The 17,404-nt window shown below is 42.4% G+C and overlaps 1 protein-coding gene across 4 annotated transcripts in view; it reads left to right on the top strand.

Moving 5' to 3' along the window:
• FBXL17 (F-box and leucine rich repeat protein 17) overlaps positions 1-17,404 on the top strand; it is a 307,633-nt gene that overhangs the window by 90,273 nt on the left and 199,956 nt on the right. For all 4 annotated transcript variants that reach the window (XR_008574640.1, XM_054809505.1, XM_054809506.1 and 1 more), the window contains exon 6: positions 15,821-15,951. Coding sequence is in view for 3 of the 4 variants with exons in the window: in XM_054809505.1 (XP_054665480.1) it covers positions 15,821-15,951 (131 nt within the window). In the remaining variant the exon portion in view is untranslated. The remainder of the gene's footprint in view (positions 1-15,820; positions 15,952-17,404) is intronic.

Here is a 17,404-nt window from a genome sequence, read left to right as displayed (position 1 = left end):
CACCTCTCAAGTGGACGGACCTCAAGGCAGGGACTGGGGGAGCAAAGTCCCTCCCACAGTAAGAGAAGATCAGGTTCAGGACCACCTGAGGCACCTGAACACACATAAGTCTATGGGACCCGACAAGATGCATCCCAGAGTCCTGAGGGAATTGGCTGATGTAGTTGTCAAGCCACTCTCCATGATATTTGAAAAGTCGTGGCAGTCAGGTGAAGTCCTCGGTGACTAGAAAAAGGGAAACAGTGCACCCATTTTTCAAAAGGGTAGAAAGGAGGACTTTGGGAACTATCCACCTGTCAAACTCACCTCTGTGCCTGGGAAGATCATGGAACAGATCCTCCTAAAAGCTATGCTAAGGCACATGGAGGAGAGGGAGGTGATTTGAGACAGCCAGCAGGTCTTCACCAAGGGCAGGTCTTGCCTGACCAAGCTAGTGGCCTTCTATGATGGAGTGAGTACATCAGTGGAAAAGGAAGAGCTACGGATGTCATCTACCCGGACTTCTGTAAAGCCTTTGACGGGGTCCCCCACAACATCCTTCTCTCTACATTGGAGAGGTACAGATTTGATGGATGGACTGTTCAGTGGATAAGGAATTGGTTGGATTGTTGCATCTGGAGGATAGTGGTCAATGGCTCAATGTCTGGATGGATATCAGTGATGAGAGGTGTCCCTCAGGGGTCTCGGACCAGTACTGTTCAATAACTTCATCAGTGACACAGTGGGATCGAGTGCACCCTCAGCAAGTTTGCAGATGACACCAAACTCAGAGGTGCGGTTGACACGCCTGAGGGATGGGATGCCATCCAGAGGGATGTGATGCCATCCAGAGGGATGTGGACAAGCTTGAGAAGTGGGCCCCTGTGAACCGCATGGGATTCAACAAGGCCAAGTGTAAGGTCCTGCACCTGGGTCGGGGCAACTCCTGGTATCAATACAGGCTGGGGATGAAGGGATTAAGAGCAGTCTGTGGAGAAGGACTTGGGGGTGCTGGTGGATGAAAATCTGGACATGAGCTGACAGTGTGTGCCTGCAGCCCAGAAAGCCAACCGTATCCTGGGCTGCATCAAAAGAAGTGTGACCAACAGGCTGAGGGAGGTGATTCTCCCCTTCCGCTCCACTCTCATGAGACCCCACCTGGAGTACTGTGTCCAACTCTGGGGTCCTCAGTAGAACACAGACACAGACCTGTTGGAGCGGGTCCAGAGGAGGGCCACAAAAATGATCAGAGGCCTGGAACACCTCTACTATGAGGAAAGACTGAGACAGTTGGGGTGGTTCAGCCTGGAGAAAAGAAGGCTACAGGACCTTATTGCAGCCTTTCACTACTTAAAGGGGACTTATACTATTTAGTAGGGCCTGTTGTGATAGGACAAGGGGTAATGGTTTTGAACTATGTCCTGGTTTTGGCTAGGATAGAGTTAATTTTCACAAGGAGACAGGACAGGTGAGCCAAGCTGGCCAGGGGGCTAGTCCATACCAGGTGACGTCATACTTCCCATAAAAATGGGCTAGTCATGGGGTGGGTCTGAGCAGCTCCAGGACAGTCTGAGTGGTCTGAGTGTGGGCTGAGCATCCGGTCAGTTGTCAGGTTGGTAAATTGCCTTGTGTTATCAACCATTGTGTATATTATGTTCTAAGTACTGTTGTTGTTACTTCCCTCTCCTTTAGCTGTCCCAGTAAACTGTCCTTTATCCCAACCCAACCCTTTTGCTTTTGTCTTTCCCATTTGCCTCCCCATCCTGCCACGGGGAGGGGTGGTCAAGCAGCCGCCTGGTGCTCAGCTGCTGGCTGGGGCTAAATCACGTCAAACTGAAGGAGGGTAGATTCAGAGGAGATGTAAAGAAGAAATTTTTTACAATGAGGGTGGTGAAACGCTGGATCGGGTTGCCCAGAGAGGTGGTAGATGCCCCATCCCTGGAGACATTCAAGGTCAGGTTGAACGGGGCTCTGAGCAACCTGATCTAATTGAAGATGTCCCTGCTCATTGCAGAGGGGTTGCACTAGATGATCTTTAAAGGTCCCTTCCAACCTGAAGTATTCTATGATACGATGTCTCTGTAAGGTTTGCTAAGTGTTCTGTCACGTATAAGTGACTTTCTGTGCACAATAACAAGGTATTTTTTTACATTTATTGCTACTCTAAACTGAGGTATACATGCATGTAATATAGGCAAGTGGGATGATGCCATATATCGAGGGGGAAAAGAGCAAGTAGATTTTCCAGTAATACAGGGACTAGGAAATTGTATTGGAATTCAGGCTGCTTTACTCTGAAACTGTTGACAAGTGATACCTGGTTAATCTTGCTGTAGTGACTTCAATAGTGTTTCTACCTGAGTCCTCTGAGAAGTGTTGCTTCCTCGTAGTACAGCAGGCAATTTTAACTAAAACTCTGAATTGCACTGAAGCATCTGGTACAGACACATGTTCCATTTCTACAGTTCTTTGGAGGAAATAAGCTCCAGCAGGGAGTTAAAACAACTATCTGGGAAGTAGTAAGATGATCTTTAACTGCTGCATCTGTCTTTTCCGGAATTCATTTGTTGATGACATAATTTTTTTGTTCTAACCATCATGTATTTCTTATGGTCAATTTTGTGTTGAGTTCTTAACTAGTACTTCATAAGTGCTTAGTAATAATTCCAGTCCCATGTTCTTAGAGAATGTAGAATCTGGTTTTTTGCTCTACGTGGCCTGTGAGTGTGTCCCACAAGGCTGTGCAGAGCTAGTTCGCTTCTGTCCTTCTGCTTCCTGTGTGCAAACTGGAGATAACAGCACTGGCCTCTGTTGTAAAATTGCTTTGAGGCTGATGGATGTATAAAAATTGAGTGGTTTATTATTACTGTATTTTCCTCCTAGTAATGTCAGCTCTCTTTAAAAATACTGGCACTCAAAAATTCTGAATTACAGTGCTGCTGAATCACAGAGCTTTTTAAATAGCTAAATGTGGGGAATGGTAGCAAAAATGTTGTATATCTTAGAAAAAGAAGAACCATTCAGGATTGATTTTCATTATTTTTTTACTGAACATAGTGACATTTGCTTCTTAAGCAAAACCAGGTTATTACACTAGTGCCTTTTTTTCCATGAAGTTGTTATAAACTACAGAAGATGCACATAAAATAAATAGCAATTATTGGGCAAGATGAGAAGCACTGCATATACATACACGGGGAGAGAGAAGGAGAAAGAGGGAGTGTGTATATATATGCAATTCATAGTTGAAGTCAAAGGTTTGTTCTGATGACCTAGAATGTTTTATTTTGCTTCAGTGTGTGAAACAGTGTCACAAAAGATCTGAATGATCTGTTCTATGACATCAGAAAAATTAGTCCAACATTTCTGTCCTGGTTCTGGCAAGGATAGAGTTAATTTCACAAGGAGCCAGGACAGGTGAGCCAAGCTGGCCAGGGGCTATTCCATACCATGTGACATCATGCTCACCATAAAAGGGGGCCAGTCGGGCAGGGGCGGGTTCGGTGGCTCCGGGACAGGCTGAGCGTCCGGTCGGTCGTCAGATCGGTAAATTGTTCTTTGTTATCACCCACTGTGAATATCTGTTATCAGTACTGTTGTTGATTGTTTCCCTCTCCCTTGCTGTCCCAGTAAACTGCCCTTATCCCAACCCTCGAGGCTTTGCCGTTGTTTTTTTTCCTGTTCTCCTCCCCATCCCGCCGGGGGAGGGGTGAGTGAGTAGTGCGTGGCACCCAGCTACCGGCTGGGGCTAAACCACGTCAGTCTTTTTTGGCGCCCAACGTGGGGCACCAAGGGTTGTGATAACGACAAGTTTGACCCAAGTGTGTTAAAACAAAGTTGTTATAAGCATCTATAATGTTATTGAAACAGTCGGTGGTCATAATGCTGTTCTGTTTGGTCACATGGCTCTGGTTTGTAAACCCATGTTTACTCTATGTAATCCCTGCGGCCCTGTTTATCATCTCTGGGAGAGGGGTGTATGTTCTCAGGTTGTTGTATTGTGTGATAATGACTTATGATAAGATATCATCGACGGTCATGAGTCTGAGCTGGTACTTGTATGTAGCATTTCTGTCAGGCCCGTACCTCGGTCAGTATCTTTCAGAACTGATTAATAATTACACCCAATCTATGGGAAAGACAGGGGGGGGATACCTTCTCTCACTCTTTCACCTCCCCTTTTCCCTTTTGGTTGGTTACAACAATTTTTGAGAATTTTGAATACCCTTGGAATGTTCAGGCCAGTATATTCCTATTGCTATGTGTCCTGCATGCTTTCCAACTCCTGTTCAGGGTTAGCAAAAATTGTTTCAAGAATACCACCCAAGGATCTTCCCCAAGGCTGAATGGTCAGGGCTGGCATGGCATGTGGGAGACTATGGGCGGGTATCTAGAGACCTTCTCACCCCCAATGGTTTGGAGCTTCACTCCCGAACAACTGCAAGACCCTGATAAAATGGTAGAATATTTGAAAGGAAAATGCTGTGGGGATTCTAAGGAGACACAACTTACTGCGCTGTGCTGGGCCCTGGCCACAATCTGTCAAACACTGCTTGAGAGTAGACAGCACCACCCAGAGGGAGAGAGCAGACCCACAGGCCCCGCAGCTGCCCAAGCCCCTGCAACAGGCCCCGCAGCTGCCCAAGCCCCTGCAACAGGCCCCGCAGCTGCCCAAGCCCCTGCAACAGGCCCCGCAGCTGCCCAAACCCCTGCAACAGGCACTGTAGCCGAGCCAAAAGATCAACCCATACCAGTATCAGTCACCCCTATACACAAAAAGAAATACACAAGGAAATCGGTTCGCTTAGTGAAAGATGATGATGAATCGGGACCATCACGAGAACAAGAAGAGTCAGAACCAGAAGTGATCACCCGATCCCTGTCCCTGAGTGAGCTGCGAGATATGCGGAAAGATTTCAGCCGCCTTCCAGGGGAGCACATTATTACCTGGCTGCTCCGCTGCTGGGATAACGGGGCCAGTAGCCTGGAACTGGAGGGCAGGGAGGCCAAGCAGCTAGGTTCCTTGTCTAGGGAAGGGGGAATTGACAAGGCAATTGGGAAGAAGGCACAGGCCCTCAGCCTCTGGAGGCAACTCCTGTCAAGTGTGAGGGAAAGGTATCCTTTCAGTGAAGATGTTGTATGTCGGCCAGGCAAGTGGACCACTATGGAGAGAGGTATCCAATATCTGAGGGAATTAGCTGTGTGGGAGATGGTTTATTATGATCCGGACAATGCACAGTTGCCCACAGACCCCGATGAAGTCCAGTGTACCCGACCCATGTGGAGAAAATTTGTACAAAGTGCACCATCATCATACGCCAACTCACTGGCAGTCATCGACTGGAAAAGTGAAGAGGCACCCACAGTGGACGAAGTGGCTGGCCGACTCCGGCAATATGAAGAGAGCCTTTCTTCCTCCCTCGTCTCAGCTGTGGAGAAACTGTCCCAGGACGTCCGGCAACTCAAAGAGGATATATCTTACTCCCCACCTGTACAGACCCGTATTGCAGCTGTTAGGAGTAAGCGTTTTTCTGCTCCAGAGAGGGGATATAGAGCATACACACCACGAGATATCCTGTGGTTCTATCTGCGTGACCACGGAGAAGACATGAGGAAATGGGATGGGAAGCCTACCTCAACCCTGCGGGCACGAGTACATGAGTTACAAGGCAAGACAGCTGTAAAAAGGGACTCTTCCAGAATGAATGCCGCTCCAGTTTCCACCCGGCAGCCCCCCAGACCAAGTGAAAGGCCCGATCGTACTTATGATCCTCTTGAAGGGACTTCTAAGTCCTTTTTGCAAGAGGTGAATAGTGACTATGATGAGCAGGATTAGAGGGGCCCTGCCTCCAGCCAGGTGGAGGAAAGGGACAATAGGGTTTATTGGACTGTGTGGATCCGATGGCCTGGCACATCGGACCCACAAGAGTACAAAGTCCTAGTGGACACTGGTGCACAGTGTACCTTACTGCCATCAAACTATGAAGGGGTGGAACCGATATCTATTTCTGGTGTGACGGGGGGATCCCAACAGTTGACTCTGTTGGAAGCTGAAGTAAGTCTAACTGGGAATGAGTGGCAAAAGCACCCCATTGTGACTGGGCCAGAGGCTCCGTGCATCCTGGGCATAGATTACCTCCGGAAAGGGTATTTCAAAGATCCAAAAGGCTACCGGTGGGCTTTTGGAATAGCTGCTTTGGAAGCGGAGGAAATTGAACCATTGTCTAGTTTGCCCGGTCTCTCGGAGGAACCTTCTGTTGTAGGGTTGCTGAGGGTTGAAGAGCAACAGGTGCCGATTGCTACCACAACTGTGCACCGGCGGCATTACCGCACCAACAGAGACTCCCTGGTTCCCATCCACGAGCTAATTCGTCAACTGGAGGGTGAGGGAGTGATCAGCAGAACCCGCTCACCCTTTAACAGTCCCATATGGCCAGTGCGGAAGTCCAATGGAGAGTGGAGGCCGATGGTAGACTATCGTGGCCTGAATGAAGTCACACCACCGATGAGTGCTGCTGTGCCAGACATGCTGGAGCTTCAATATGAACTGGAGTCAAAGGCAGCCAAATGGTATGCCACAATTGATATAGCTAATGCATTTTTCTCGATCCCTTTGGCAGCAGAGTGCAGGCCACAGTTTGCCTTCACTTGGAGGGGTGTCCAGTACACCTGGAATCGACTGCCCCAGGGGTGGAAACACAGCCCCACCATTTGCCATGGACTGATCCAGACTGCACTAGAAAAGGGTGAAGCCCCAGAGCACCTGCAATACATTGATGACATCATTGTATGGGGCAACTCAGCAGAGGAAGTTTCTGAGAAAGGGAAGAAAATAATCCAAATCCTGCTGCAGGCTGGCTTTGCCATAAAACGAAGTAAGGTGAAGGGGCCTGCGCAGGAAATCCAGTTTTTAGGAATAAGGTGGCATGATGGGCGGCGTCAGATCCCAATGGATATTATCAACAAAATAGCAGCCATGTCTCCACCAACCAACAAAAAGGAGACACAGGCCTTCTTAGGCGTTGTGGGTTTCTGGAGAATGCACATTCCGAATTACAGTCTGATAGTAAGCCCTCTCTACCACGTAACCTGGAAGAAGAATGATTTTAAATGGGGCCCTGAGCAACGACAAGCTTTTGAACAAATTAAACAGGAAATAGTTCATGCCGTAGCTCTTGGGCCAGTCCGGGCAGGACCAGATGTAAAAAATGTGTTGTACACCGCAGCCGGGGAGAATGGCCCTACCTGGAGTCTCTGGCAGAAAGCACCAGGGGAGACTCGAGGTCGACCCCTGGGGTTTTGGAGTCGGGGATACAGAGGATCTGAGGCCCGCTACACTCCAATGGAAAAGGAGATATTGGCAGCCTATGAAGGAGTTCGAGCTGCTTCAGAGGTGATTGGCACTGAAGCACAGCTCCTCCTGGCACCCCGACTGCCAGTGCTGGGCTGGATGTTCAAAGAGAGGGCTCCTTCTACACATCATGCAACCGATGCTACGTGGAGTAAGTGGGTTGCACTGATTACACAGCGGGCTCGAATAGGAAGCCCCAGTCGTCCAGGAATTCTGGAAGTGATCACAGACTGGCCAGAAGGGAAAGATTTCGGAATGTCGCCAGAGGAGGAGGTGACACGTGCTGAAGAAGCCCCACCGTATAATAAACTAACAGAAGATGAGAAACCATATGCCCTCTTCACTGATGGGTCCTGCCGCATCGTGGGAAAGCATCGAAGGTGGAAGGCCGCTGTATGGAGTCCTACATGGCGAGTTGCAGAAGCTGCTGAAGGAGAAGGTGAATCAAGCCAGTTCGCAGAGGTGAAAGCCATCCAGCTGGCTTTAGATATTGCTGAAAGAGAAAAGTGGCCAACACTGTACCTCTATACTGACTCATGGATGGTGGCCAATGCCCTGTGGGGGTGGTTACAGCAGTGGAAGCGAAACAACTGGCAACGCAGAGGCAAACCCATCTGGGCTGCCCCATTGTGGCAAGATATTGCTGCCCAGCTAGAGAAGCTAGTTGTAAAGGTACGCCATGTAGATGCCCACGTACCCAAGAGTCGGGCCACAGAGGAACATCAGAACAATCAGCAGGTGGATCAGGCTGCCAAGATTGAAGTGGCTCAGGTGGATTTGGACTGGCAGCGTAAGGGTTGAATTGTTCATAGCTCGGTGGGCCCATGACACCTCAGGCCATCAAGGAAGAGATGTGACATATAGATGGGCCCGTGATCGAGGGGTGACTTGAGCATGGACGCCATCTCACAGGTCATCCATCAATGTGAAACATGCGCCGCCATCAAGCAAGCCAAGCGGGTAAAGCCTCTGTGGTACGGAGGCCGATGGTTGAAATATAAATATGGGGAAGCATGGCAAATCGACTACATCACGCTCCCACAAACCCGCCAAGGCAAGCGTTATGTTCTTACAATGGTGGAAGCAACCACTGGATGGTTGGAAACATATCCTGTGCCCCATGCCACTGCCCGGAACACCATCCTGGGTCTTGAAAAGCAAGTCCTGTGGCGACATGGCACCCCAGATAGAATTGAGTCAGACAATGGGACTCATTTTCGGAACAACCTCATAGACACCTGGGCCAAAGAGCATGGTATTGAGTGGGTGTATCACATCCCCTACCATGCACCAGCCTCTGGGAAAATTGAAAGGTACAATGGACTGCTAAAAACTACCCTGAGAGCAATGGGTGGTGGGACCCTCAAACACTGGGACACCCATTTAGCAAAGGCCACCTGGTTAGTTAACACTAGGGGATCTGCCAATCGAGCTGGCCCTGCCCAATCAAAACTTCCACGCCCAGTAGAAGGGGATAAAGTTCCTGTAGTGCGCATGAAAAATATGTTGGGTAAAACAGTTTGGGTTATCCCTGCTTCAGGCAAAGGCAAGCCCATCTGTGGGATTGCTTTTGCTCAGGGACCAGGGTGCACTTGGTGGGTGGTGAGAAAAGATGGGGAAGTCTGGTGTGTACCCCAAGGGGATTTGATTTTAGGTGAAAATAGCCAATAAATCAAATTGTATGATATTAATAGCTATATACTGTATCAATGGTATGACCATAAGAATCACCCAAAACTAATGAAGGATGGACTTTGGAACTGAACAAAGTGCCATGATGATGGAACTAGAACTGACTTCAACTGGTGCCCAGGAACTTCATTAAAAAATTACATCTTTGACATCCAGACTGTGATCATGGACCACACCAGATACACCGGCCGTGAAAACTCTGGATGTAGCGTGCAACAATCCAGTAGCACGCACCATTGCTCCTGCTCTGAGAGACTGTAATGGCAGATGGAACCCAAAAGCCATGGACTAAATGAACTTGACAGGCGATAGCCTGTAGAATTAAGGGAATGAGATCTGTGAAATAATCTGGGCATGACGTAGATGGTATAGAATAAGGGGTGGATAATGTCCTGGTTCTGGCAAGGATAGAGTTAATTTCACAAGGAGCCAGGACAGCTGACCCAAGCTGGCCGGGGGCTATTCCATACCATGTGACATCATGCTCACCATAAAAGGGGGCTAGTCGGGCAGGGGCGGGTTCCGCATGGCTCCCAGACAGGTTGAGCATCCAGTGGGTCGGTGGTTGGATTGGTAAATTGTTCTCTATTATCACCCATTGTGAATATCTGTTATCAGTACTGTTGTTGATTGTTTCCCTCTCCCTTGCTGTCCCAGTAAACTGCCCTTATCCCAACCCTCGAGGCTTTGCCGTTGTTTTTTTTCCTGTTCTCCTCCCCATCCCGCCGGGGGAGGGGTGAGTGAGTAGTGCGTGGCACCCAGCTACCGGCTGGGGCTAAACCACGTCAATTTCTCAGTTTTGTTTCTGTGGTGGGGGGAAGAACACGTACTGGATATAATGTTGTAGTTTTTATCTTCTGTTTTCAGTACATCCCCAACTATTGTTTCCTTGTTTCATCTTTTTTCTCACTTGTTTTATCATTTACTTATCTTTCCCTACATGATTTTTTCCTTGTTTCCTCTCTTCCCTCCTCAAATCCTTGTCTCTCAAGAGTTTATTGCTGGTTATTTTTACTTTTCACTTTTTTTTTTCCTCCTGTGAACGCAAAGATCTATACAAACCTGCAAAGTACCTATGCATAGTAGCTAATTGCACTGAAAACAAAATAACCAACCATTTGGGTAATTTTTCTTAATTAGCTAAGTGTGAATAAGAAATTCTATATGCTAACTAGTGATGTAGTGACTTTTTAAATTTTATATCTTTGGCCCCAGAAGTGGTGGTATTTTCTTCCCCTCTTGTGGTAATTGCCTCTCAGCAGTGTAATTGTTGCACTTGTAGTAGAATTTTAACAGCTGGCATCAGCAAATCTCAATATATACACATAGTTTTATTACCAAGCCGCTTCCTTGCCTTCTTCCTTTGAGTTCTGATATAGATGCAAGAGAAATTGCTTTGTCGCGTTATAACTGTCTGTGCTTCTACACCATGTACTTCTGACAGAGTACGTCTGGTAAAGTTTATTACAGACATTTTCGTCTAAATAAGCGTGAATCCTTGGACAACATCTTATTAGAAAAAAGTTCTAAATTATTCTTCTAATCACCAGTATATGATGTCAGTTTATATGAGAAAACTTTTTTTTTTTTAATAATGTGATCTTCATTCTTTCTTTGTCTCATAATTGTTACCCAAGAGCCATGTCCAATCTAACTCAGTCATACCTGTGTCTGAGTTGGTGGTCAGCATGAAGTCCATCAAAATTCAGATTTATAGAGCAAATATTTAGGAGTCATTCATTGCAGACATTATCAGCTTGACAGATATATAATGCTAATCTACACATGACAAGATTGATTTTGCAAGAGCCATTTCTAAACTGAGGTACTGTATGGTCCCTTTCTTTAGTAGCTGATTTGTTTTGACACGAATTGCTCTCTACTTTATGCTCTTTTTATGGTAATATTTCAGCATACCTTCTAATACAAAAATCATGATTCCTAACTAAGAACATGATTGTTCTTCTTTGGCTAGGTCTAGAGAAAACAGTTTTTTAATCAATTTATATAATGAACTATATTTCATAATAAGGCATATGATTTATTTGAATCTGTTTGCATTAAATAAGATGTCTTTTTAAATGTTAGTATTCTAATCATAGCAAAAAGTCATTAAGTAAGGCTTTCTGAACATAATGATTCTGGGCAATTCTTCATGAGGATTGGCTTGATTCTTTAACTGATGTGGTGCTATAGACTGTGTAAGACCCACACTGGAGTAGTTTGCTCCTGAAGGTCTGCACCCCATTGGAGAGACCCATGCTGGAGCAGTTCGTGAAGAACTGTAGCCCATGGGAAGGACTCATGTTGGAGAAGCTGGTGGAGGACTGTCTCCTGTGAGAGGGACCCCACACTGGAGCAGGGGAATAATGAGAGGAGTCCTCCCCCGAGGATGAAGAAGCAGCAGAAACACTGTGTGATGAACTGACCGCAACCCCCATTCCCCGTCCCCCTGTGCCGCTGAGGGGGGAGGAGGTTGAAACTGGGAGTGAAGTTAAGCCCGGGAAGAAGGGAGGGGTGGGGGGAGGTGTTTTTTTAAGATCTGGTTTTATTTCTCATTCCCCTACTCTGTTTTGCTTGGTAATAAATTAGGTGAATTTTCTCTCTAAGTTCAGTCTGTTTTGCCCATGACAGTAATTGGCGAGTGATCTCTCCCTGTCCTTATCTCACCCCACAAACATTTCGTTAGACCTTTTTCTCCTCTGTGTAGTTAAGGAGGGGGAGTGATAGGGCAGCGGCTCTGGTGGGCACATGGCCTCCAGCCAGGGTTAGGCCACCACAGGAATAAAAAAAAAAAGAAAATATTAGTAGCCCCCTACAATAACAGCTAAATATTCACTGGAGTTGATACACCCAATGCTTAAAAAATTAGCTGTGATACCAATGGTAATAGTAATTTTTTATCATCTAAAGTATACGAAATTTATCCTAAACTTGGAACAATCACAAATGAGGCATATTTTCTCTCTCTTTTTTTTTTCCTTATGATAGTTTTCAAATGCTCTAGCTTCTTGATTAGCATTGCACATATTTTAATATTACAAGTTCCAGTAATCAAGATAGAAATCTCATATATTCCATAACATTCAGGCACAAAAAGAGTATGATAATGTCTGAATCTTTAAATATATCAATCTCCATAAAATGTCATTTAAACCAACCAATGAAAGTATTGAACAAAAATTATTTTATCTGAATTTAAAATATTTGAGATTCAAAAGTAGTAGGTAATTTCTTAAAAATAGTAGTATTTAATTTTTTAATTTTAATATCTTTTTAAAAGAACTGAAGCTCTGTTTTTCAAACTTCCTTTGTCCAAAACCATTTTGTGATCTAAGTGGTTCCTTTCATCTGTCATTCACAGTGGAACAATTACCTTTCGATACCTTTTAACAGGCAATCTCCTCACAAAATCTTTACATACTGGGCTGTCAATTCTGTGTTAGTGGGACTGAGAGGAAGGGACCAACATCCTGTTCCCTTCTAATCTCATTCATCTAACTGTACTCCCTCTGAAATTTAAATGCTGCTATTATACTATCTCATACAATTTTAACACTGAGTCAATATTCAGTAATTTGAGCAAGGTTGTGTGTATTTGTAGCACAGAAAATTAGTTTAACTGTTCTTGATTTCTTTTCATTCTTTTGTCTTATTTTCTATTTCATATTTTTAAGCCCTCTGTCTACTATTTGCATTGTCTGTTTTATTGTCACATTAAGTACTTCCTTTTTAGTTAAAACATTTTGTCTGCTGGAGTTGAGTTCAAAGTTTAAATTCTGCTCATGCTGAGCATTCTTTGTGGAGCTATAAAATTTAGAGTTGAAGAAAAGTGTGAATGTCTATAGAAGAATGGCCCTGAAATTGCTACATGAAGAAAATTGGTTTTGATTGAAAAAAACAAAAGGAAAAACTTTATTCATCCTAATGCCCTAAGATTGAATATTTTAGTCACAGAATATCGTTTTCCTGTGGAAAAATGCTAATTAAAGGTATGCTATTTTAACCTAACGCTTTATGCATGCACTGTAGATTTGAACATCCCAATTGTCTACTTCAAAGAAGTTTATTTTTTTTATATCATACTACTGTGAGATACGAGGGTTAGAGGTAGAATATAAAATTTACGTAATTTTTCTTGCCATTTTTTTATACTACTAATGATTAATAAAGAATTCAGCATTGTGGCATTAACACCTTACAATTAATTTTTCAGGTAAAATATAAAATAGGATATTTGTCATTAAAGCATCCATCCCACTTTTTTAATTAAAAATGGTAACATACACATTTATAACAATTCTCTGACCAGTAATAAGATGTTGATACCTGTAATATAAATAGGCAAAGGGGTATTCTTTTCACTTGTCATGATCAACACAAAATCATGGCAGAAGGTGCAGTACTTAAGGGAGTGTGTATCCAGTTCTGCAGCTCTTGAAAGTCATTCACTCATCTGAAATAGCAGTAGTGAGGTTGTATAGATCAAATTATGTTTGAGGAGTTAGTATCATTCTGAAGTAGTCTCTTCAAACTTCGAAGACAGTAAGGTTTTATGGATTGAGTACGTTGTGCCTGATAAAAAGAAGAATTAACCTACCAAGTAGGTCTGGTGTCAGGTAGGCTGTTTAAAATGAATGAATGTCACAGTAAAAAAGGCAAGTGAGGGTTGAGTTACTGTATATTGAATATAATGGTAGACCATTATTAGGATTAAAGAAAGAAACAGTGAGAGAACAATCATTCTCGTCTGATGGTAAAGAACAAAATCTAACTTGGAAACGCTGTTAATTTGGTCAGTAAGAATACTAGGAAATTGAATCTACCCATGCAGTGCAAAAGTCTTTTTTTCCTGGAGAATTAGGAATTCTTTCTACTGCATTCATCATTGCCTCAATGAGGTAGATACTCTACTGTTACCTCTTACCTAATTTGAAGCCATCTTAGACACTTTTTAAAGCAGCACTGACCTCCATGCATTGATTTATCTTTAGTGTAAGTGGTTTTTACTCTAAGTAATAATACTGACAAAAGAATCACCAGTATTGTCACCTGCTCATAATAAGAGTGTTGTCATGAAAGAAAACATGTTTTAGTTAACAATTCTGGCTTTCCTAATGGGAAGACTTTCTACTTGTCTTTGAGGTGACCTGGTAAGTATTTGTTTACTGTCATAGAGCGTATGCATTGTTGAATTGTGCAGTAGGTTTATTTCCTGTCATAAGCATTGGCCATGTTATTGCCAACATAGTGTAAAGGCTGAAGCATCCAATATGAATAGCTGTATGAAGGTGAGGAAAACTCAAGTTGCTCTAAGCTTCCTCTGTTCCTGGTAATTTATGCAGTAAAAATGAGGGATTTGTTGTGAGCTTTTTTGGGTGCACAGAAGGTAAATCTTTTAAACTTCCTGCTAGAGCAGTATGAAATGCAGAGAGACGGAACCTGTAAAATTGGTCAGTTTTACCAACACTATCAATCATTATGTGCTTTTCTACTTAATAGACAAATAAGATTATCAGAAGTTCAATGGGATTACAACAAGCACCTCTAAAGTACACCGGTGGTAGTATCTTAATAATAGGAATATTATTGTCCTACTTCCTATAGACATAGCCTGCAGTTGTTTGTCAGACATCAGGTTCCTTAATTTTATACTTGTTCAGCAGAATTTTTGCAAGCAGTATGCGGTTTATCTTCAGCTTGACTTTGGAGAATGTTTAAAACTTCTGGAACAAAACACCAGAACACCAGTTTCATAGAAGTCCTGCATTTGAAGTCCTCTTTTTTTCCCCATTCTTCTTTTTTTTTCTTTTTCTTTCCTTTTTCTTTCTTTATTTTTTTTTCCTTAAATATATTGAATTAATAATTAACTACTGAAGTGGACCAATTATATGATCTCAGTTGTATGCCTTTACTTAATTGAATCCTTAGTGATTTAAATCACTGAATAGGATTATTTTCATTCTCTTACAGGGAAGGTAAATTTAATTAAAGTGTCAGTATTACCTAATGCAATTTTTTTTCCAGAGTATAACAGAGATTATTTCAGACAGCTTAAAAAGCAAACAGTACTTGAAGGTTATTATGACTAAACTGATCCATTGTTTAAGGATACTGCAGAAATCTGTAAAAATTTTCTTCTTTGAATCCATAGCTCATGAAAATAGTAAGAGGGTTTTGTTTGCTTTTGAAGGTCGTTATGATGATTAACCATCATAATAAATCAGATTAATCAGTGCATAAATCTTAATCATATTGTTCTGTGACTAACTTTTGTTGTTCAGAATATCCAAATTGTTATTGATGGCTGTACAGGTGAGAGTACAGTACAAATACTGTATTTTCCAGGGAGTTTTTAGTATTTACTTAGTTTGAAAGCCTTAGACCCTGGAGTCTTTAATTGCATGCATTTGAATCTAAGCACAAATGTGCTGTCTCCCCTTCCTTCCATGCCCTATTTCTCTTATAATTAAATGAGCTGGTATGCTACCTTGGTATCTTACACTCCATATAGTTAAAAGGAGGAATGCCTAGGCATCTGTTGTAGATGTATTGGACCATGCGTGATAGTGTCTTGATTTCATGGAGTAACTGTGTGCCTGAATTCCAAATTTGCTGAAGTTGGATTCTGTTAGTGTCTCTGATATGTTTCCTTTTTGTGAAAAATATAGTAATCTCATCTTTCTTGACTAGCTCACACATATTTTACATGATTCCAAAAAGTTTAATGTTTTTTATAACATTTATGTATGTGAACAAATTTCAGATTATTTCTTTCTATCGTATTTGTCTCAATAGCTGAGAAACCTTTCCAGCTTGGATCTACGTCATATCACAGAACTGGACAATGAAACCGTGATGGAAATAGTAAAGAGATGCAAAAACCTCAATTCCCTCAATCTGTGTCTGAACTGGATCATTAATGACAGGTAACTTCATTATAGCATCTAAAACCAGTATAAAGCAAGTTTAACTAGTTGTGTTAGTTGAGAGTAATTCCTCATGGCTTGAGGGTTGGAAGAAATCAATAAAAGCAAGCAGTGTTTCTCTGAGTGTTCTTGCTTCTTTTGGGTGAATCATCTAGACATATTTTACAGAGTGTTTGTATATTTCTGTAGTGGATAAAAGTTTAGTTATAACCGGATGGCAGCACTAATCTGTTTCCTATAGATTTAATGAGAATGTGCTCTTTACCATGTGTGATTGAAATGTACAATTGCGACTCCTTCAGTAGGTAGCCAGGATGTAAACAGATTTATATGCATACAAGCAATGAAACAGATTTTGACTACATAAGGAAAAATAAACTGCTTGTGGATTAAGTAGTGGAATTCTTTTTTTTTTTTTTTTTTTTTTTTTTTTTTTAAGAAAGCAACAAGTCCTTCATTTTTTGGCAGACTGTCCAGATTGAGACTGAAACAATAACTGGGGTATTACCTTAGGTTTTTCCGTTTGACCAGAGTACCTCCTATCCTACTGTATTCTGTCCTTTTGATCAACTAATTTATTTTAACATTAAGTAAATGCACACAGTTGATGTATAGTTTTCTATCAGATTAGATGAAAAATTAAAAACATTGAAAGTTCAAAAAGTGGAAATTCCCTTTAAAAATGAGAAAATTGAGCAAAGCTACTACCTCATGATGCCCAGGAGAGAACATTTTGAATTACTTCTGAGTGATTCGTTTATTATAACTGATGCTTTAAACAAAAAGAAAGAGACATTTTTAACAGGGATTTTAAAACAGTTTCATATAAACCAGAATAATGTGGTTAAGCAATTGTATTTCTTCCCCATGGTTACAGACTTTTTCCTAACATACTCTCTTTCAAGGTTTTCTGAAGTCTTTAAGAATGTACTAAGTGTAAATGAGCTTAGACTTCGGTGAAAGTTTACTGTTCTAAAAATACTAAAATTTAAATGTGTTGAATAAGAAGTACCATTGAACTTTTACTATAACTCCTTTTAGCCTTTAAGACTGTTTTTTGGTTTTGTAGGTTTAGTTAAGACCCTTAACATAACTTCACTGGTTTTGAAAGAATTCAATTGCCTCAGATCTTTCTGTCTGGAGGGCCTTATTTGCATATGCAGAATAAGGCTACTGTAATGGGAAATTTTAGAATAAATCAGAAAAAATGCTAAGACAAATGTAAATTTAAGACAGGAATGTTTCAGGTTTCAATTAAAGTACATAGAAATGGTTTAACTCTCTGCATGAATGTTTTGAGTAGGAAAATCTACTAAGTATCATCCAAACTGTTCTTGAAATTACTAGAATTACTAGAATAAGAAATATATCTTTTAATTATATGCATATGGCTATAAAAGTTCATATTGAAGATAGTTGGGATTATAAAGCTTAACAAGCAAAGGAAATCCTT

The sequence above is a fragment of the Grus americana genome, chromosome Z (assembly GCF_028858705.1).
Source record: "Grus americana isolate bGruAme1 chromosome Z, bGruAme1.mat, whole genome shotgun sequence".
In the NCBI taxonomy this organism is placed as follows: domain Eukaryota; kingdom Metazoa; phylum Chordata; class Aves; order Gruiformes; family Gruidae; genus Grus; species Grus americana.
The sequence above is the reverse complement of the archived record's forward strand: the minus strand, read 5'-3'. Positions and strand labels throughout refer to the sequence as shown.